Source organism: Camarhynchus parvulus, chromosome 2 (genome assembly GCF_901933205.1).
Source record: "Camarhynchus parvulus chromosome 2, STF_HiC, whole genome shotgun sequence".
Classification (NCBI taxonomy): Eukaryota; Metazoa; Chordata; class Aves; order Passeriformes; family Thraupidae; genus Camarhynchus; species Camarhynchus parvulus.
Window position 1 is genome coordinate 49,693,712 of NC_044572.1, and position 22,948 is coordinate 49,716,659.

Consider the following 22,948-nt stretch of genomic DNA (forward strand, 5'->3'; position numbering starts at 1 on the left):
AGAAAGATGGAGAGAGAATTTTTACCAAGGCTGGTAGTGACAGAACTAGGGGTAACAGAAAACCAAGAACTAAGAAGCAGGTCCCTGAAAAAAAAAAAGGCAAAAGAAAAGGCAAAAAAGAGAAGTCATCCAGACAGACACTCAAAATCAGTGCAGCAAAACAATCAGTTTTCCTGGGCAATACAGGAATTTATATTACTGTCACTTAGCCATATTTCATTAACTTACAAGAATTTAGTAGTACTGAAGTGGAACATTTTCACATCAAATTTTTTATCATCTTTCTACAATGATGACTGAAAATTATTAAAAGATATTTTAAAATAAGCATCATAATAGATGAATCAACCACCGAGCAAAAAATCATGAGTCCTACAAGTGTTTCTCTTGCTCTAAGTTATTTTTAGGTGAAATGCAAATCACTTAGGTGAAATGCAATCAGGATGGATATTTTAAGCATTGTTTTGAGGTTCACTGAGTGATTTACATGAAGATTACATGCAAGGCAACTCAGCATCATGTGAAAGTTTAGCTCTTATCAAACAAGATAACCGAGGTCGACAAGAAAACTACCAGAAAAATCATTCAAAACACTTCTGTGACACTGTGCCATTTTAAATCCTACATTTTTAGCTCAAATTTACTCTTTACGTTCTTGCTATGGGTTTGTGATTATCCCAGCTGCCTATCTGTGTTGACTCACAGCTTGTGAAAGGCCAAGTAGGTCCACGTTTACTTTTGAGATTGTAATACGTTTTAATAGCAGAAGTTAAACCTATATAGCTTGGCCTGACATGTTTTACCATTTTCATGATTTTTGTGGAAGAACATTGGCTTTTTCTTTTTTGATATTTCCTGCTGAATATGCCTCTTCTAAGACTAACAGCTGTACCTCACAGAATGTGCAAAATGAGGTACAGGATTTACTAGTGTCTAAGCTACCTTTTAAAGGAGAAAAGTACAGTGTGATACAAGGAGAGATTTCCACAGTCCACCACTTAATGATGTTGGAGAACACAGGTGCAACCTGTGAAGACTTTAAGGTAGCCACTGGCAACTTAAACCAACAGGAAAGACACTTACTGAATGTCCCTGAGGAGAAGCATATTTAAGAACTACAATTGTCTGCTTGTTCCTGGGGATGCAGGTCTGCCAGCAGTGATGCTAAACCTTATCAGGATATGAAACACAGTAAGCACAAAATGCAATCCACTTTCAAATAACAGGAGTGCACTAATACCTGCATTTTTGTGCAGCACAGCAGATGTTATCAGTAGAATTTTTTTTTTATTCAGAAACTACACCATAGGTGCTCTGTGAGGCCTCATGCTTTCTGGACCTTTCAGTGTGTCCCATGACTAGGGATTTGTACAGCCAATTTCTCACAATAAGACAAGCTGCAGGGAGACCTGAGCCATTCACTTTCCTAGGCATCTAACCCTGAGATGACCCCATACTGGGCAGGTGTTCCACCTGCCTAGAGACCCTCCTGGCAAAGAGGAGAGTGCTCCTGCCATTAACTTACATAAGGAATGAGCACTCAGCAAAAGGCAGCAGTGCTCTTACCAGTAGTGCTTAGCCCAGAGGATTTTCAGCTGCATAAGATAACCAGCCCTTTAGAGAGCAGGAAGGAATCCCCTGGAAGAGCTGCACAGCTGGCACACTCTTCCAAGTGCCCAAAATGCATGGAGCTGGCACCCCAGCTGCTCTGGGATGAATCCCAGCTGGTCTGGCATGAATCACATGTCTGAATCACATGTCTGGTGTGCCATTTACAGCTCTGTATTCGCTGTGCCATCCTGTGCAACCCTAATCTAGGAAGACAGGCACAGGCCTGCTGGCTTGAAGACAGACCAGACCACAGTCCTTTGCCAAGGACCTGTTTGTCTAGTGGGACGTGCCTGAGATCCATCGGCCTCCCAGTGTTGTAACCACCCACACAATGAACTGACAATTCAGCAAATTTCTCAGTCAGGCTGTCCTTGGCTGAACAGGGATCACAGGAGTTCTGCCTTCCAGGCTTTCCTCCCGCAGCTCAAGTAAGTAATAACAAACCCACCTCCCCTATATTTGTACTATGTGCACTTCCTTTTCACTGTCTGGCAGGATGTTGGTACTTGGCACCTTTGACTGCCTAGCAAATTTACTGATCTCCTTTTTCAGTTGGCTAACCTGGATGGAAAGAAACCACAATAGCCATAAAACTCATCATGAAAGAAAAAGCATTTAATTCAGTATTTCACACTGCAGCAGACAAAAGCAATAATGACACCACTTCCCCATTTTACATGCTCACTTTTTCTGCAAGCACCTTTAACCAGTTTTGCAATGGTCTGTCATGAAGTATTGGGCTTGAGAGTACTCCTCTACCTTGAAAGGTCACTGTCAGTTGGAAAACCTCCAACTTAAATCAGAAAAAAATGGATTACTATAGCCACTATTTCTCTCATAAACCCAGAGGACAAAGACAGTAAATATTTCACACACCAAGATGATATTCAAATCAAGGGTTGTCTTAAACAGTGAACAAGAATCTAAATAAAAACCGTCCACACTCTTAATTCTTCCCACTGAGAACATGGAGTATACAATGTGATTATGTGCTATCTTCAAATTACTGAATATCAATGTTAATCAAACTAATTTTTATATCAATACCAAAACCAGGCAGGATCAGGATCACAGTTTTGACAGGATCCAGACAGCTTTAACTTGGTTCAGATCACTTCCTATTCCATTCTAGTGATGTGCCAAATGAGTTAAAAAATCGCTCCTGTATCAGCTTCTGTATTTTCCAGATAACTTGTGCAGCAGCTGAGTTGAGGAAAGGCACTGACATCTAGGCTATAACTTGTGAACGTAGAACACAGCAGGCCTTTTAATGTGCTTTTTTTTCCAACCTACAGACCACTCACAAATACCAAATGGCAACTGATGCAACAGCAGACTTTCATAGGAATGCAGTGTCTTAATCCTCTAAAATTGTGGAGTTTATATTTAAAGCTTGCACTTCAAAACCTTGAAGATATTCATTTATCATAAGCCACTGCTTCTCTTTTAGCATGTAACCACCACACACTGAACTTAGCAGTTCTTTATAACTTACCAATTCAAGAGTCAAAACTTTCGTAAAAATGAAAATAATTATCCCATGAGCCTATGTAATTAGCCCAAGCATGGGGATAGAGCGGCAATTTTGGCACCAAAAGCCCAGGTTTTAGCGCTGTCTTGCTGCATCTTAGATATTCACCAGAAAAAGCATCGGGACAACCACGCACAGACATTGCGCCACGACACTTTCCCGCGCAACCACGGCGCTACCGGTGGGCTCGCTGCCCCACACCCTCCTTAGTTCCCGCGGGAGCACCCGAGGGCGGTGTCTCCATCCCACCCTTCCCATCCGCGGTAGCACAGTACCGAACTCCCCACTCCCGGTGAGGGAGTGCAGGAGACCCCGGCGCTGCCCTCACCTCCCCCCCGCCCTGCCCCGCCCCGCCGTACGCGGCGCGCCCTCACAGGCTGCCGCTGGCCGCTGGCCCCGCCCCCGGCGCCGGGCCGCCAATCCCGAAGGGCGATGTGGCCGCACGCGCTCGGGGCGCTCCCGCCCCGTCCCTCCCGCCTCCTGCCCCCGGAGCGGCCGCGCGCTCCACGCGTGGCGGGCTGCGGTTGGCGGCTCGGCGGCGGCCAATGGCCGGGCGGCACCTCAGAGCGGCCGGGCGCTTCCGCGCGCGGCGCCGCCGCTGCTTCCCCGCCGCCGCTCCGGCCGATGGCGCCCGTCTCCCGCCGCGGCGCCGCGGCCGCAGCCGCCGGGGGTCCCCGGGGGCGCCGCGGAACCCGCGAAACCCGCGCACCCCCGCGCCGGCTGCCCTCGTGACGATTGTTGATTGGCGACCGCGCCAAGCACGTGTTGAGGCAGCAGCCAATGAGCGGGCGCGGCGTGCCGCGGGGCGGGGCGAGCGGCGGGAGCGCAGCGCAGGGAGAGCGGACGCGGCGGCGGCGGCGGGATGAGGATGCGCGGGCTGTGGGTGTTGGTGCTGCTGCTGGGGCTGGCTCAGATCGCCCTCCTGGCGCGGGGCGCGGCCGCACAGGAGGAGGATGGCGACGGAGGTGAGCGCGGGCAGCGGCCGGGCCGGCACCGCATGCCGCGTTCCCCCCGCGGGAGGCGGCGGCGCGGCCCCGGCGCTGGGCGCTGCGGGGAGCCCGGGCTGGCGGGGCGCCGCTGGGAGCGGGGTGCTCCTCGCAGGCCTCTGTGCAGGCGCCGCTGGGAGCGGGTTGCTCCTCGCAGGCCTCTGTGCGGGACGCTGAGGTCTGTGCGAGCCGCTTGTCCCGGCGCTGCTGGTCTGTCGTGCGCCGTGGGGCGGCTCTGCCTCGCCGCTCCCAGCACGGAGGTAACAGCTAGCTAACAATTAGCCATGTTCGCAGGCCCCGGCTTCTGAACCTCTTGGGAATTGGCGATTTCTTTATTGCGACACGCATCAGACAGATTGCCATTTCTTTGTGCGATTTCTTTCCCCTTTTCGTCGGGAACTGTGGTGATAAGACAAGGAGTAATGGGTGCAGATTGAGAGAGGAGAGATTTAGGTTCGATATGAGGAAGAAATGCTTTACTCTGAGGGAGGTGAGACACTGGAGCAGGTTGCCAGAGAGGCTGTGGATGGCCCAGTGCTGGTAGTGTTCAAGACCACCAAGCAGTGCTCTAGAGGGAGGTGTCCCTTCCCTGGCCGAGGAGCTGGGAATATGAGATCTTTAAGGTCCCGTCCAACCCTTAGCATTCTATGGTTGGACGGGACCTTAAAGTCCAAAAATAGAATTAAAAAATTCTATGGTTCTGTGATTGAGCACTCTTTTCCTTACTCCTTTGTTCAGGGATTTTACGCATTCTTCGTGTTTCAAACAGATTTTTTTTTCCCCCCTCACAGAAGGAAGGCCCATTGTTACTATCTTCTTGGTGTTTCTTCCTACCGTCTTTGGATTTTACTGACGTGTGTCTCCTCCTTTCCAAAATTAGCTGAAACAAAGCTGCTGAGGCTTAATGAGTATAGTAGGAGGCAGACATTTAAAGGTGTTTGTCTTTTCGGTTTTAAGTTTCTTTCATGTGGATTTTGGTAAATTATGCATCGGTCATGTTTCCTGCATGAGCACTGCTTATTTTAAGTATTAGAGAGACTGGATTATGGATGACCTTCTGAACTCATGTCCTGCAAATTCTTGCTGGCCTAACAGACACTAAAACTTGCAGAAGTGCATTTAGATCAGTTACCCTGTTTGTGTAACTGTATGGTCTGTAGGATGAGGGTAAAGAGATTTGTTTTAAATTGAGATTTGTTTTAAATATGGTATATGCAGTAAGGAGATGGCGGTACAGAATCTTCCTGTGGAGCTCTTTTCTTTTTTTCTGTTGTAAACTGGAATACAGTGTTTATACCTCTTTCTCTGCTTTTAGCTAGAACATGGTTATAGTTTCTTTGTAGCATGTGACAAAGCCTCAGACCGATTTCCCCTGCCACCTTCAAAGGGTGAGGTAACACCTGTGATGTTGCAGTGTTGTTACCTGTGGCTGGCAGCAGTGGCTCAGCTTCTTGTGGGCCTGGCTCTCATCAGTATTTCCCATGCTTGCTGCTCTTCTCATTATAGGAGTTCTGGGCATCAAAGGTACACAGGGATGGAAGTGTCTCCTGCTGTGTGGAGCTGAACACTAATCCACTGCCCAGCTTTGAATCGTTTCCCAGGTTCTATCGTGTATCTTGAATTTGTATATAGATCCTGAACTAGCCTTGACAAATCCTTTGCCTTAAAAATGCACATAGTTGGGGATTTCAGTTTTTGCCCCTGGAATGCAGACTTGGGTGAAGTGGAATAAATTTACTTTGCAACAAGGAAGTAATCTTATGCATGTTGTTTGTTGGGGAGATGAAAAGTTCTGAGCAAACCCAGCTTGTTGCACTGCATGATTTGGGAAGTGAGGTTTGAGCAAGGCAGGGGGGTAAATATGCTGGAAGTGAGGTTAGCCTGGATCCTGACCACTACACCCTTAGCATCCTGATGGTGGGAAAGGAGGGATCATGCAGAGGATCCACCACAGAAAAGATTGACAGGGGCTGATATTATTGAAAATCTTTTGAATGCCCTAGCAACACATGATGAGTCCTGAGTTCTGGGTTTCTGAAAACTGAGCTCATCCAATTAGAGAACAGTGTGCTCCTTAAAAGGAAACTTTCAGGCAGCTTCCCAAAGTTGTTGGTGTCTGAATGCAATTTTTCTGTACAGGATCTGCTTTGTTTAAGAAAATGTTACTAGGCTTATTTTGATAATGCGAGTGTTAGTGAGTAGTAAGTATCACCCTGAAGAAGGCCTGCCAGCCAGCATCGTGTACTTAAAGTCTTAAAAAAAGTACCTTCTTGATCATGTTTTTTGACTTGTCTAGTAATGTGTTGGAATTTGTGGATTCATTTTGTGGGGGTTTTGGGAGTTTTTTGTTTGGTTTTGGGTGGTTTTTTTTAATGTTCTGTGTCTTTGGTTTTTTTTTAGTATAAGGGGGCTATCCATATTTTACCAGAGGACAGGTTTTAGCCACAGCTGTCGCAGCTGTTGGTTTGTCCACTGGCTTTGCAAGTCTCTTTAAGAAACAAAGATACTTCAGTTTTGGGGCAGCTGTTTTATTTTCATGACCTGACTTATGCAGGTATTTATTAGCTACTTCTGCCACTTCAGGTGTCACAGTTAGACTTATTCTCTTCAAATTGTAAATCTTTAATGCAAAGGAAAGTTTCTTGCTCTCTATGGGAAAAAATAAAAAGTCCTGCTTGCTTCTGCCGTGGTTGGGTCCCTGAAACACGTCTTTCAGTCCCAAATTTAAAGGGATGGCAGAGGTAGCTGTGATAGCCCTGGGTGCTGGTGAAGCTGCAAGCTACAGAATGTAAGTCTGCACTTCTAAGGACCGATATATAAGTGTGGTTAACTTTCTTTTTAACACACGCCCTCCTTAAGCTGCTTGGGAGAAGGTGGAGTCCTGCTGTTCCAGTGCTATTGTCCTGCCTCCATCTCCAGGGAGGAGGAGGAAGGAGGTGTGTGTAATGCCCATGACAATGTGTCGCTGTCAGGGAAGTTTTACCTTGGCAGGCTGTACGGCCGCTTGTAGGGAAAGATACAAAATTATTTCAGTGACGGATGGTGGATCTGATGGTTACATTTTCCACCAGTACTGGATGTTTTTGCCGGGAATACCTTGTTCTTTCTAAAAACCAGGTGCCACTGTGGCTGCTGAGGTCTTTGTCTCTCTTGGGGGTGGGGAGTGAGCAGGAGCAGGGGTCACAGCCCGGTGGGTGGTTCGGGGTGCAGGAGCAGAACTGGCCAGCTGGTTTTGCTCGCATTCCTATGTGTCAGGAAAAATCATATCTGAAGCAATTTGCCAGGAATGCAATGGCTGGGAATTCAGGCACAGGCCAGCCAGGAACAGCCTGTGGTGAAACATAGCCCTCAGAACTGCTGGGCACCTGTGTAAGGCACAGGTTTTGCCTGCTGAAGCCCCCTGAAATCCAGCTATTCCACCAGGGCAGTCCTGCAGGTACGTGAGGCATGGATTCACTCAAAGGTGAGCAAGAGCTGCCACACAGGAGGCATTGTCTGCTTGCAAGTAGTGCTTTTAGCTGCCTCGAAGATCAGGTGAAACACTAGCACTTGTTAAAGAAACCTAATCCAGCTGACTAGGGTTGTGTGATAAATGATCTCCTGTGATCTCTCCCTTCATCAGAAGCTTTAGTATTTTCTATATTTGTGCTACATAAATTTGACCTCTAATTAAAATCAACATATTTTATCCAAGAGCCTGTACTGTTTCCTGAGAACATAAAGGCTTGTTTTTGTGTACTTTCTTTTAAAATAAAAGTAGCTATTGCAATTTATTGGCATAATTTTATCCGTGGTGAGGTTGTTCCTAATGTCTGCTGTTGGTCTGACAAAAGTGGGTTTTGTTTTGTTAGCTTTTTCATATCTGGATAGTACATATTTATCATTCTTAACTTTCAACTTCCTGATGAATTCAGAATATTTTCAGAAAACTGCTGCAGTAGGTCCTCTCAGCTTAGTCAAAAGCCATTTAAATAGAAAATAATTTTAAACAAGAAACCCTAATCCCTTTTTTCTGATTTTTTTTTTATCCAATTCCTGGGACTCCCACTGGTTGAAAGGGACTTAACTTCATTGTTTTACAGTTTTCATTTGGGACGAGATATTTTCATTAGTTGTTCTGTAACTGAAATTCTTTTAAAGTCCTTCAGGAAGGTCTGGTTCCTTGAAAGATAGCAGTTTTTGTTTTTTTAAAAAGTTTAAAGGAACATGTGAAAGGTCAGATATTGAAAAAACCATCTCAAATTCCAAGCCAACAAAGAATGAACCAGTAGAAATATGCTGGCTTCAGCTTTCACATGCTAATTTTGCTTTGGTAATTTAACAAATTGCTTTCTCTTTTAAAGGACTCTTCTGGACCAGTGGTTTTGGTCTTAATTCAAAGGCCTCCCCAAAAGTTCTTTGAAAGAAGAAGCTTTCACTCTGTTTTGTTTCTGGGGTTTTTTTTTTGTTTGTTTGTTTTTGTTTTTGTTTTTTTAGAAGAGTACCTGGCATCATTTGCCAGGTGCATATGATTGGGTTTTTGTGGGACTCCTGCAGTCAATTACTTGATTTTACACTCACTGCAGCCTGGTGCTGATCCAGAGCAGAGTGATTGGTGCTCCTGTGAGCGGAAAGACTCCTCAATGAATAGCAGACCTGGAACATCTCTGTAACTGAAAGCAAGAGTGGCAGAGGTGGATGGAGCAGTCAGGAAAGAAGCACAATTTAGAAGTGCTGCCTCCAAACCTCCTTGATAGTAGTGAAATGGTAAATTTTGGGTTTATAGCAAGTGTGTCTGTTTATTAGACCTTCAGGCAGGCAGCACATAGCTATTGTGGTGTTACAGTCTCCTGAGCAGGGATACAAGGGGAGCACTGGGAACAGATAACACCTGCTTTTTGGCGTAAGACACTAATTTTTCCGACTTCAAGTTGGCTACACTTAAAGGACAGCTACTCTGTTGCATGATGAAGGGTTCTGTTTGAAGTTCAGGTATCATCTGTGTGCCCTTCTTGCCCAGAAAAACATGTCTCACTGCCCACATTTCAACAAGATGTCCATCAAACCTTGGTGGCAACTGTTGCATAGATTTGTGTGCTTTAATTCTTCTTGTATCCGTTTTGTTACTTCTCCCTGAAATGTGAAATACCTGTTGATACTTTACTGAAATGTTAATATTGTTAGCTGGTGTGGTGTGGACCAAATTGAAATGGTCAAACATCTGAGTCCAGGCACTTTGCAAACTGAGATATCTGTCACTGTATGTGCAGCAGAAACTAATTCATGTGGGTACTTTTCTTAACCACAGGAGATACCTAATCCATCTTCAATCTAGTACTGTCACATTAGTGTAAAACTTGACACAATCTAATCTGTGTCATATTCTTACCTTCCCAGAATCTATTACAAAAGAAGCTGACGATGAAGGTGATGATGATGACGATGAAGAAGATGACGAAGATGACGATGATTCTGTAGTTAAAGAAGAAAATGGTGTGTTAGTCTTGAATGATGCCAACTTTGACACCTTCACTGCAGACAAGGACACCGTGCTGCTGGAGTTCTACGCACCATGGTGGGTTCACAGTGGCACCTCCACGGGTCCAGCGTCAGAGGGCTGCTCTGCCAGGACAAGCTCCTAAAAAGTGACTTTGGGTTGCCATTTTAAAGGTGACAAAGGAGTGACTTGCCTGCAGGAGATGCCCAGGGCTCTGCTCTAGTCCAGAAAAAGAGATGGTTCTGGTGGTGGGGAAGAACCTTTTTTTCCTGCCCCTGTACCATGCAATAACCAACAGCCGCTCCTGTTCCACAGATGTGGGTCATACTGAGGGATCCTGTGCCAAGGGGAGGACAAGCCTGATTCTTTCCCTGGTTTATGCCTGTCAGGGAACAGAAATGGTCCCAGTGAGGCCCAGAAAAGTCATGCAGTGTGGTCTTGCAGCCTGCTATCATCCTGTGCCAGTGCTGGACCACTGAGAACGTGTGTACTTGCTCACCTAGATGGAGTAATCAAGGCTCCCCTAGCAGGGGAATTGCCAGAAGGTTTTCCTTTCCAAATTCACATTTCTGTCCTTGCCGGAAGGGTGTGGAGTGGTTAGGGACACAGCTTGTTTGTATTATCAGTTTAAGTGTTGCCTTATACATCTGCCTAATGATGGCAGTTCTGCTGGCATCCCAGGGTGTACAGCACCACTGGTCTGCTCCAGGGAGCTACAATGGATTTACCTGAATATAACCAAGACAAAGGACTTAGGCCAGGATGTGTGTTCTCTTGCATTCTTATGTTCAAAAGCATTAGGGATGGTTACTGGAGGAAAACATGGTAGAAGATACTTTCAGTAGAGTTGCTGAGTTAGTGTTGCAGCCAGAGCCTTTCCTTTGTGGCTCAGTGATACAAACATGACTTACTCATTGGTCTTTCTCCAGCCTTTGAATAGAGGGGGAATATGATCTTGCTTGAGAAGTTGCATTTTAACTTGTGCCATTCTTGTCACAGAGAATCCCCTTCCTGCTTGGCTGTAGGCACTAATTCTACAAACTGTAGTTTGCCTGCATGAAAACTAAACATGAAGTTCAGTTTATCTGAGCAGAAGGATGTATGACTAAACAGCTCTCCTATTTTTCTATTCCCCCTCCTTCCAGCTGAGATGCTAAGGAGTAAAGGCTATCTGCCGTGCACTTCTTTCTGCTTTCCTACATTTTCCTGGTTTCATCTTTAGCTTGTTACCATGGTGGGTGGGAGATTTCATTTGGCCAACTTGACTGCTGGTTCATTTTCTCTTTACTTCAATTTAGGGTGCTAGGGAGAGAAGATGAACCTTGGTTAGGGAGAAGCTGAAGTTGAGGAGGAAGGGAAGAAGGAAGGAGTGAGCATAGTACAACTTTGTTGTAAAAGCAGTTGTTGAATTTTTTACAGTGGTTTTATAAAGCATATGGCAATACGTTCCACGTTGAATGAAAATTAAGAAAAATCAAGGTTTTGATATGAACATGCAGTACATTAGCTACAGTTGCTCTCCATCTCTCCACGATCTGAACATGTAGCAAGACAAACATTTCTGTGCTGATGATGTGGACATCTGTCAGAAGGCATCCTGGAATTGCAGAGCAGCAGAGCACCTCTGTGTGTCTGTCGTACATTTGCATACCTACTTGTGTCTTCTTCTGACAGGTGTGGGCACTGCAAGCAGTTTGCTCCTGAGTATGAGAAGATAGCCAAAACTCTGAAGGAAAATGACCCTCCTATTCCAGTAGCCAAAATAGATGCTACTGCAGCCACTTCACTGTCGAGTCGTTTCGATGTCAGTGGCTACCCAACCATCAAAATCCTGAAAAAAGGCCAAGCTGTTGACTACGATGGGTCTCGGACAGAAGATGGTAAGCACCTGTCCCTTGCAGTTCCCTGTAACAAAACAAAGTAGCCTATGATCTTATTTCTTAATATGTGGCTGTTTTGAAGGGCCCTGATCTCAAGTTATTTATCTTAAAACAAGTAATATTATGAATGCTGAAATTTTCCCTGTTTTCTCAACAGGCTGCATGCTAGAGGACAATTTTGCAGGTAGTGGGTAGTGCTGTTACTGACAGAAGGTTTCTAGAAATATGACTTGACTAGAAGAGGAGACAGTCTCATGTTTGCTGAAGGATCAGCCAAAAAACATTTGATATATATATATTGGCTGTATTTTGCTTAATTAATATGTCCAGCTCTAGTCAGAGGGGGAAAACCTACCTTTTCTGTCTGAGGTGGAATTCAGTGCTTCAAAGTACAGATCTGTGCTCTGCATAAGACACTCTATGGGGTGAAGAGAAGACCTTCTGGTAATGCCAGCAAGGAAATAAGGTATAAAACAGCTTGATTGAGAGAGTGTTCTCATGTAAGCTTGATGTGTAAGCATTGGTCCAGCACTGTGCTTACCCTCTGATTTCAAATTCTTGCATTTGGCATGCTACTGGTATGATAAAATGCATGCTTGCTAATTGGGTTACTAAACTGTGTTTCAGCTATTGTGGCCAAAGTCAAGGAGGTTTCTGACCCCAACTGGACCCCTCCACCTGAAGCTACTCTGGTATTGACCCAGGATAATTTTGACGAAGTTGTGAATGATGCTGACATAATCCTGGTGGAGTTCTATGCTCCATGGTAAGCAAGAAGGCAGCCACCTGTATTTGTCTAGGACAGATGGCCTGAACACACGTGGTGGGCCTGTCTTCCATTGCTATGCCTCGTTACACACCTTTGCCTCATGCAAAGCTCTGGTGTACCTCAGTTCTAATCTGCACCTGGGATTACGTTGCACATCCCTAGCGGACTAGACTGGATCTGTGTCTCAGCAAGGGGTGGTGTCCAGATCTTCACTGGAGGTTCACAATATTTACTGATTTGGGAACACACTGAGATACTGAAAACCAAAAGGAATTGGTCCTTAGCTTAAAAATGAAGCTACCTATAGTAATGTGAGGCCAGGCACAGAGGCCAGCTTCAGGTTGCAGAGACACATCTTCCATGGCTGAAGTGTCCTCTGTAGATGCAGTGATCCCATTTCTGCATGCTGAAGACTTAACTCTTCCACTCCAGGGGTAGGAGGTACCTGGCAGGCTTAGTGGCTTGTAAGAAGTGCCCTCTGCTCTCCCTCTCTAGGTGTGGCCACTGCAAGAGGCTTGCTCCAGAGTACGAGAAGGCTGCCCAGGAGCTCAGCAAGCGCACGCCTCCCATCCCCCTGGCTAAAGTCGATGCCACGGCTGAAACGGAGCTTGCAAAGAAGTTTGATGTCACTGGCTACCCAACCCTCAAAATATTCCGCAAGGGCAAGCCTTACGACTACAGTGGTCCACGGGAAAAATACGGTACTCCAACTTTACTTACAAGAAAAACTGCTTTTTCTTGTGCTCTGAAAAATATTTTGACCTATCTGTCGGACTCGCAGACTTGTTAATGTCATAGTAGCAGTAGCTGGGGAAAACAGAAAGATTCTGCTCTCATACCTACACAGGATATTTAAATTTGTCTCTAGTCTTCATAACATCTTCTGGTGGTAGTGTCAGCTCCTTTCAATATTGAGTAAGTTAAATACACTTGATGAAGCAGTGGCAGTATGGGTAAATGGGCAGGTTTTAATTATACTGGAATGCACCTTGAGGGCTGGCAAAAATACTCAATATTAAGTTTTAATTTGACTTTAGACTATTTAAGTAGCACCTTGGCTTATAATAGATTCAGGAGACAGTGAAGTGTCTGGACTTTCAGAAAGGAGCATTGCTTGCAAGATCAACTGATATTCATGGATTGTGTGCTTGGTCACCTCTTCTGAAACCAACCTGAAAGGGAATATTCAGAACTGCAGCTTTAAAAACGTGGGCTGAAGTCTTGCTGATTTGGTCTTCAGGTTATTGTGGGAGGGCTGCACAGGAGGAAAGGTGTTCATGGGAAGTGTGACATTAAATGTTTTAGATGGAATGCCCAAATCTTTCCGTTCAATAAATGTTCTAAGCAACTTTTCGGGGGCACGTTTCTCTCACAGGTATTGTCGACTACATGATTGAACAGGCTGGTCCTCCATCCAAACAGATTCAGGCTACCAAGCAAGTACAAGAATTTCTGAAGGATGGGGATGATGTCATCATCATTGGTGTCTTTAGTGGAGAGAATGACAAAACCTATCAGCTGTATCAGGAAGCAGGTAAAGAATGTTTTAAAATATTAATGGAATATATGTTTTGTTGGGATTCTGCCTTGGACTTTGGGCATGGAGAGATCATTTATTTCTGCTCTAGTTCAGTAGGGAGGGTTGGAGAGGAGAAGTAGGAGGAGGAAGGGTGATCTGCTACTTGCACTCAAAAAATACGCTCACTCCAGATTTTGTAACTAAGGTGTCAGCAGGTCACAGAATATACCTCTGCTTGGTCATTGTGTCACTAAAAACATGTAGACTAGAGAGGAGGGAAAAATTCTTTCCTGAGGAACAAACCACAATTTCTTGGCTTAAAGCCTGGATATGTTTGCTGTCTGTTACTCTGGTTTCATATCTGGCAGCCCAGAGTCAGTTGTCACCAAACTCATTTTGGATGAGAGGCCTGAAGCAAGGATCATCATCCACTTCTGGGTCAGTTTAGTTAGACCATTCCTGGCAACCTGTCTATGTCTGATTCTGGGGCTGCTGTCATAGCTGGATTAGGAGCTCATTTGTTTGCCTCAGCATGGGAAGACAGAGAACTGTTTCCCAGGCTGTCCCAAAGCAAATAGTTTGGCTAGCTGACCTATTTGGGGGGAGGCCAAGAGGTAAGAGATTGACAAAAGGATAACTGTTTTGCTGTTATATGTTTTGGAAGCTGTTCAAGGTGTTTGAGTGTGTAGAATAACTCACCAAGTGGATGGGTTGTTGAACAGCATTCAGATAGTGCTGCTGGAATTGTATGTATGTTCACATGCTTCTCACCCCTGGATGAGACCTGTTGTCTAAGACTGGGTTGTTCTATGTCACTTAGAGAACAGGAAGACCATTTCCTTGTAGTTATCTCAGTCACAGTCTGTCAGTTCACTTTCTAATGACTTTTCCTTCACCTTAACCTTAATTTTTCAGCTAATGGTTTGAGAGAAGATTATAAGTTCCATCACACCTTCAGCAACGAGATTGCAAAACTATTGAAAGTTTCTCCAGGAAAACTGGTTGTCATGCAGCCAGAAAAATTTCAGTCGAAGCACGAGTCCAAGATGCACGTTCTGAATCTTAAAGTGAGTAGATGGTCCAGAGCTAAAATGTTTGTGTGTGGGACTGAAGGTTCTCTTTCTCTGAATTACAATCAGTTGGCATCTTCCTGTTGGAAGTACTCCTACTAGATATTTGAGTCATCCTGTTTGTCCACTGAAACTGTATTTCTTTTTCAAGAGGACTTTAGGAAATTAGTCCAGATGTTATGTTTTCAAATAATAATTTGTCCATACAATATTCAGTGCTCAAAAGTTTGAAGAAAATGTGGTGGCAGCCTTGTTTCTATAGCACATCCTTCCCTCTTTCACATTCATGTGTGTCCCAATATTGGTTTTTTAGTAGTGTGTAGCAGAAATGCTGCTTAAATCTGTTTGCTTGAACTTTTGTCACTATTTCTTTACAGGACTCTACAGATGGATCTGAGATTAAAGAGCATGTGCTAAAACATGCTTTGCCTCTGGTTGGTCATCGCAAGCCTTCCAACGATGCCAAGAGATACTCCAAGCGTCCTCTGGTGGTTGTCTACTACTCTGTGGACTTCAGTTTCGACTACCGTGTTGGTGGGTTTGCTACAATTACCCTTCCTTCACTTTGAGAGGAAGCAGGCACAAAATAACTAGAAATTACCATTTCTGTCCTGTTCTGGTTTTTCAGCTACTCAGTACTGGAGAAGCAAAGTCCTGGAAGTGGCTAAAGATTTCCCAGAATATGTGTTTGCTGTTTCTGATGAGGAAGATTATTCTTCTGAAATAAAGGATTTGGGCCTGCTTGAGAGTGGAGAGGATGTCAACGCTGCCATTCTGGATGAAGGTGGCAAGAAGTACGCCATGGAGCCAGAAGAGTTTGACTCTGATGTACTCAGGCAGTTTGTGGTGGCATTCAAAAAAGGTACAGTTTCTAAAACAAGGTTCTCTAAGCTATTTTGTTTATGCTTCCAAGAGTTGTTTCCTGAGGCAATGGCTCCAGTAAACAGAGTCTGTTTTACAAGCCTAAAATGTTCCTGTGGCTTTAAAGTGTGAGCTGGTCATTCATATTTTGGGACTACTATATTAAATCATGGGTTATTACTTTGTGGGTGGACAGCCATAAAAAGAGAAGCGTTCTAGGGGGAATTTGAAAAAAAACCTGTTGCCTGTATTTCATGAGGTTATTGGGCCAAAAGGTCACCATTTAAGTAGCCTGTGTTTCATCCTGAGGGAAGTTCATTTGCTGGTGCAGTGAATTTTCCCTGGCAGGAGGATGTACTTCTGCCCTTTCTTAGGGGAGATTGTAAGGGCTGCTCTTACCACATTCTAACAGTGTTGTGTGTGTTTTGCTTCCTTCTAGGAAAACTGAAGCCAATTGTGAAGTCCCAGCCAGTGCCAAAAAATAACAAAGGGCCTGTGAAAGTGGTAGTGGGTAAAACTTTTGATACCATAGTGATGGATCCAAAGAATGATGTTCTCATAGAGTTCTATGCCCCATGGTGTGGACACTGCAAGAAGCTAGAACCAGTGTATAATGAGCTAGGCAAAAAATACAAGAATGAGAAAAATCTGATTATAGCCAAGATGGATGCTACTGCCAACGACGTGACAAATGACCACTACAAAGTGGAGGGATTCCCCACCATCTACTTTGCTCCAAAGGACAAGAAGAACAACCCGATTAAATTTGAAGGCGGGGACAGAGATTTAGAGCATTTGAGCAAATTTATAGAGGAGCATGCAACAAAACTCTCCAGAACAAAAGAAGAGCTTTAGATAAGATGAGGGTGGAGAAGAAAAGTTGTTTGTACAATGTAGTTAAAATCAAGTTACTGACAAAACTTGATGACAGAAGAATTAAGCAGTTTTGAGCAAAGAGATTCTTGAGCAGTAAAGCAATTTCAGTATCTTTTTTTTTTTTATGGCAGATGAGTTTTTTTCTGGACACTGAACTTAATACTCTAATATGAATGTCTTATGTTAGTTACGGTTTTGATCTTTGGAGAAAAATACATCCTTTATTTTTTGTGACTATCTCAAGCTTTGTTCTTTGACTCCAATGCAGCTGTTTTTAAGTTAAAGCATACTACCAAAAAGAGAGAAGCAGATCCCTCAGACAAACAGATTTCTCTTATTTGTTGTTATGGTTACTGGGGAGAGCAGTCTTTTCAGGTAGTCTTTCTGTTATGTTTCTTTGTACCTACTCATGTGACTCTATCACTGTATTCATAGCTGAGGATAAGAATGGAGGTTTTCTAAAGTGTGCATGAATTATTTGGTCCTACTGAGATAAGACACAGGGACTTGCTAACGAAATATGCTCTAGACCTGTTTTAGCTTTGTGCCTCTCTTTAGAGAGGGTGATGCTAAAATAGTAAGTTTTTCTAATGTACCTCTCTTTACTAGTCCTTATTGATCTATTTACATCTCAGTCTTCCTGAATGTGTTTTGGAGTAATTGGAGTATGGCACAAAAAGAGCATCTAGTGGGTGGAAATGCTGGGATTCTGGTGTCAGATCTATGTGTTACTGTCTCCTTTCCTTTTGCAGAGAGGAAAGTTTGATAGTTATTCTTTGGGCAAGCAGACTGAGACCTTCTAACAGCCTTTATTCCTGTAGCAGGTATTGCAGGTACAAAGAATAATCACATCCTCTCTGTGCTGCCCTTGGGAGTATATGCATTTAAAAGTGGGCTTTTATCTTGAATGGCCCAGTTTAGATATGTCAGTAAATTTATGGGCCATGTTGAGGTTGCAGACCTATGCTCTCTAGAAGTGCTGTCTGCCTCTTCTCAGAGCTGTGAGGCTGCGGTGTGTGCAACTTGAGTGTCCCTGAGGCAGTTTTGATTCACATTTTGTTTTACAGGTAGTTCTTCTCCTAGCAGCACTGTTTTGTGTCTTGCAAAATATGACCAGTCTTCCTTGAGTAATTGCTTGTTGCATTCGTTTTTAGATTTTTGGAGGGTGTGTAAATCTAAAACCACTACCCAATCTTTTTTTTTTCTTCTGGGGAGATGCACTCTTCTGTGTAGCAAGGATAAACCCATGTCCAGGAGGTGGCTGTTCAGGTAGAGTCTGGGGACCCAAAGGGACTGCAAGGGGGTACATAGTCCTTATACTTTCCTACTGCACTTGGCATCCCTATTGAAGGGGTGTCCTTCCCTTCTGCCTTAAGGGGGGGACTGTCCCCCACTGTTAACAACCCACACAGCAAAGCATAACTATCAAATTATTCTTGCGAAGGTGTATGGGACTGCAGGAAGGCTTTCCCTTAATTAATGGTTTAGCCAAAGATAGTGAACAAAGCTCACCAGCAGATTATGAGTGAGAGGGACAGTATCAAATCTCTTGGGAGTGCTGGGATGTGCCTGAATGCTATTCAGCTCCTACTCTTTATCAGCAAAAGCTGGGAAATGCTAAGCAAGTAAGTGTTGAAGCAGTGTCATCATTTACCTCGGGCCCTGGCATTGTCCATCCCCTCTTTTCACATTAGAGGGCTTTTTCTTTCTACTGTCCTTAAGTGGACAGATGGCTGTTAAGCTTAGACAGTATTTCATGTATAAGACTCTTACCAGATAAGGTGCATTATCTTCCCATCTACTGTCATTTCTCTTTGCAGCTCTTCTGCAGAGCTTTCAAAAGCTGTAATCTATTCTAAATGTATTGTGCAGGCAACAGGAGTGAGATGAGACTTAGCTGAACACCAGAGGTGATTTTTTTTCAGCTTTAGAAAATATACATACAAGTGAAGTAACAAGTTCAGTCCTATCTGCCAGTGTTATTAATTCAGTTCTTCAAAGAGCTAGGCACAGGCTTTTTAAATCAGTTCTTAAAACAGTTCAGGTTCTATGCCTAAGCAAATACCTCACACCATGCTGTGGGGAACTAAAATGCTCCTTGTTAGTTGATTGCAGACTTAAATGGTTTTATTTCAAAACAGCTGCTGTCTAACTAACAGGGGAATATGGATAAATATGGAACTTGTAGAAGAAGGGGTGAAGAGTCCCTTATTGGTGGTGAAGGACTTCAGTCATGGCTGAGGCACCATTCTTCTAGGACAGTAAGGGTTATAGTTGAGCGTGAGCATTTCTCACCTCCCTTCTGACAAGTGCTAAATTATTAACATTGTCATTGCCAATGCTGTACTGTTCCTTTAAACTGCTTCCTCCCACAGGAGCCAATCCCTTTCTGGGGTGAAACCTCTGCAGCCTCCAGGGAGCCCCTCTGGCAATAGAGGACACAAGGTCCAGAGGAGTGTCCTAGATGTGCTTGCTCAGTGCTCCTGCCACCTCTCTCTCTCTTCCTTGCCTCCACAGGCAGCCTGGTACACAAACAGTTCCTTCAGTATGGTGCTGAAACCCTGACTCTTGTTCAGGAGCAGTAGTGCTTAAGTCAGAGCTGAATAGGAATACAGTAACAAGTACTGCTTACAGTTTCCTGATAACAGTGAGCTGCAAGAGCAGGCAGTGTTACCCCTATCAGGTTATGGATTTAGATTATGAGCAGTAGAGGGGATGAGGATTTGTTCCATCCTTTCACTGGTGTCACCTGGCCACATTTCCTGCGAGTCCTTGCTGTGCCACTCACACTCACCTTGGCGTCTGCATGTCATAATAAATGCATTTATAACTCCCCAGCAAGATGAGGATACTGTTGCCTCTAAGCTTTGGGCAGAGTTGCAGTGGAAAGCAAATTGCTTTCCTTAGTTCAAGTATACTACTACCCTCTGCTGTGTGCACTGTCAACATCACCTGAACTCTGTGAAACTCACTGGGATGGATACACCATGAGGTCTGTCATCTCTGTACAGAAAGTGATATTAATGTGATTGATGCATTCTAAGGACACCAGGTCATACCATCTTTTGGAATTTGTTAAATGCATTATGCAACCCTGCTTTTTGCCTCCTGAGGCATTAGGATGCTTTCCTAAACATCCTAAATTATTTTATTAAAGAGTTACCTAAATGCTGCTGATTTGTGCTGTGCTGTGTAGCTTTGGTGTTCCCTTCTTACAGAAGAAAAATAAAAAAGTGCAGTGCAAGAGAATAAGGCAGCTCTCTTCACTTGCTCTTTGCCACAGCTGCCTGAGCCTATGACATAATTTCTGATTATAGTTCCAGTTGGAAGAGATCCTGCAGTTTATGCTTCAGCACAGATTGATTTGTGTAATATTAAAAGTCCATGGAGCCTGACCTAGTGTATTTCCCACACATGCATCCTCTTGGAAACAAACTTATTTCTGTAAACTGTAGTACATCTTAAAGTAGTCAGACTTGGGACTTGTCCAGGGTCAGGTCCTTTCCCTGAAGGCTTAAGAACTAAGGTAGGCAGCAACTGTAGCACAGCTGGTGCTCCTTGAGGAATGAGTTTTTCTGTACTGTGTCCGTGACAGTAAATTCTGGCCTGGCATCTTGATACTGCATTAAGTATGGTTTTTTTAGTACTGAAAGAAATTTGTTAACAGCAGAGGGTTTGCAGTCAAGGTTGTTACCTGGTTTCTACTCTCAGCAATTTTGTATGTCCAAACTGCTAATTATGGTAGTTCCTGGATATGGCCCACGATTTGGCTGGTGGCAAGCAAGAAAGGCACTGCAGAGCTGGTGCCACAAAGATTTCTCTGCCCTCTTGTGCTGAGGAAACAGCCTTCTGGAAAGTAGAACATGAATAAATGATACAGGTTAAAGGCTTCTCAGAAAGTAGCATTTACTGTAGTGATCAGACTGCTGTCCTTTCTTTTTTGGTAGGCAAGAGAAGCCTGTGCAAACTCTGTGCTCCAAAAGGCCTTTTGCTGACAGCCTCATTGGTAATGGACACTGGTCAGAGGGCTGAGTGTTGCAGTCTGTGTGCTCAGACCTTGATGTGGGTAGTGAGTAAGTCAAGCCCTGTGCAAACTGTGTAATCTGCTTAGTCAAACTGGTATAAACCCTTGTATTTGTTGTGCAATTTGGCTTTGGTTTGCTGTGCTTGAGTTGCAGAACTCCCTGTGTCAGTGCAGATCAGGGATCTATGAGCAAGCCTAGCAAAATTCAGTGCAGTAGCATCTTGGATCAGTTGCCAGGCGTTTCTAAGACTTCAGCACAGCTTGAAGAGTCACAGGAATCACTGCATGTCACTGCAGTGCGTGTGCCAGAGGAGGGCTCTTCAGTTGCTGACTACAAAGGGCTTCCCTTCTTTTCCTGCCTGGAGCCACAGTAGGTTGTGTGAAGCCATGCAACGATGTGCAGAAGAAATGTTTTATTACCATGCACAACCTGTCTTCATATCTGCCCAGAATCCTACTCACAAATCAATTGTTTTTGTTCAACACCCTTGGAGGTTGCTCTGCATTTGAAGCCAGTTCCTTTAGACAGAGCTTTGCCTGCTCTCAGGCCACAGACTGATGCCATGTTAATGTTAGTGCTGGATTTTCTGTGTCAGGAGCAGCTGGTTTTATGTGAAGCCATTGTGCTGTAATCTGGACAAGCTCTATATGTACCATGAAAAATAAATGATCATGTCTTTGTAGAGGCTAGATGAGGTGGCTTGGGTCTGGAGAGACATGACCAGTCTCCAGTTTCATCTTTGCATTCAGAGAGAAAGGGATCTGATCTGTGAACTGCTCCAAATCCTTACATTAGAAAGGTGGGAGTTTCAGTTTCAGAAATGCTATTCACATCTCAAGCTGTGTGTGACTTGGTTAACAGAAACATAAAGGAGATAAGCTATATTAATCCAGCCATGCAAATAAAACCCTTATCGCAGTCAGTAACCCAATCTTCTGAAGGATTTCCACAGGCTGGGGTTTTGAACAGCCAGTTGTTTCTTCATAGTGAAAGCTGACACTTGACAGCCTGGCCTGCATGAATACCTTTCTACTTGCCTTTGTCTAAGTTATAGTGCCCTTCCTGAAATCTGGTGTCTTTTTGTCTTACAATAGGAGAGAATTGTTCTGCAATACAGCTTCGTAAAATGCTGCTCAGAATGATAAAAAAGTAAAAAAAAAAACACAGCAGAAGGTGATCTCAGGGGAGGAGGAAAAGGTAATTTATAAATTTTCCCTGAAGTTAGAGAAATTGATGCTAGACAGGGCCATTTACTCAGCTAATCTTGTTGGTTTACTCATCAGACCACAAGTTCTCTGCTGTTTGCTTTCCATATTCAGCCTAATAACTTGCATTTAACTTATGGGCCTGTCCCAAACAAAGTATGCAACACAAACTAGGTTCCATGGCTCTGCTGAGTGCTCCTGCTGCACTAACACTCATTTCTGAACCACAGAATCCACTAGAAATGGTACTGCTGCTTTGAGTAAGGGAGTTTGCATTCAGTTTGCATTCATTTTGCCATGTGAAATATTTCATATGTAACTTTTGCTGATGCCTTTGGACAGTGGACTTTAGTGATGTATTTTCATGTGGGGGTTGGCACTTCTTTTGTGATTTTGAGTTGGTTTTGGTCTTTTTCAGTCTCAAGATACCTACTAACATATAGCAAGTAAAACCCCACTAGTTTAACTGAGCTGTAGCTTTTCCCAGCCAGCAGATTGTCACCGAGGGCCTAATGACAAGAGGGTTGAGCTTCATTTAAGCTCCTTTCCCTGAGCCTGAAGGAACAGTACTAGAGCACCTGACTTCAGCAGATGCAAATTGAGAGAACTGTTTACTGGTGTGCTAGTGAGTCCATGGAAATGTCAGTGGCCTTACTATACTCTGCCTGCCTCTTTGTTTTCCTCAGAGATCACCCTTAATGTTCAATTTGGACAAACCAGCCATTCTTTCAATAGAAAAATCACATTTTAAATAAAAAAGGGTCACAGTGGGTTTGGTTTTTTTTCATTCTTTTGCTTCCGAAGTGCACCATAATTGTTAATGATCTCCTTGAAGCGTGCTGTTTGCCATAGCTACACAGCAGTGGGTATAAGGGTGGTGCTTGCTCATGCAAGAAAATGTCCAAAAGATCTGTTAAGGATCAAAAAGTCCTCCTTTGATCACAGTGCTGTGGTAACAGTTTCAGTGTTAGGATAAAATCAGTGTTTGTTTGGAGTTATTATCCTAACAATGCAGCTTGTTTTGTTGAAAATTGTAGGAATGGTCAAACTTCAGTGTCCCAAGACATCCAGTACTTGAACACTTCAGCCTGAAGAGGAACTGTGGATATATAAGGAGCAAGTCATCCTCTTGTGCATAA

General features: G+C 44.0%; 1 protein-coding gene across 1 annotated transcript; it reads left to right on the forward strand.

Moving 5' to 3' along the window:
• The first annotated feature begins 3,950 nt into the window (after positions 1-3,950).
• On the forward strand, positions 3,951-22,579 carry PDIA4 (protein disulfide isomerase family A member 4). The gene is made up of 10 exons (XM_030971145.1): positions 3,951-4,107; positions 9,505-9,682; positions 11,279-11,484; positions 12,112-12,250; positions 12,749-12,954; positions 13,629-13,787; positions 14,688-14,839; positions 15,220-15,376; positions 15,471-15,704; positions 16,143-22,579. The coding sequence occupies exons 1-10, from the start codon at positions 4,005-4,007 to the stop codon at positions 16,556-16,558; spliced, it is 1,950 nt and encodes a 649-aa protein (XP_030827005.1). The 5' UTR covers positions 3,951-4,004; the 3' UTR covers positions 16,559-22,579.
• The last annotated feature ends 369 nt before the right edge of the window (positions 22,580-22,948 follow it).

What these genes read in the sequence shown, in the direction of transcription:
- PDIA4 (XM_030971145.1), top strand. Translation starts at nt 4,005, where the DNA reads ATGAGGATGCGCGGGCTGTGGGTGTTGGTGCTGCTGCTGGGGCTGGCT. An exon ending in GGAGGAGGATGGCGACGGAG is followed by an intron (nt 4,108 to 9,504) that starts GTGAGCGCGGGC and finishes TTACCTTCCCAG; the next exon opens with AATCTATTACAAAAGAAGCT. An exon ending in TGGGTCTCGGACAGAAGATG is followed by an intron (nt 11,485 to 12,111) that starts GTAAGCACCTGT and finishes ACTGTGTTTCAG; the next exon opens with CTATTGTGGCCAAAGTCAAG.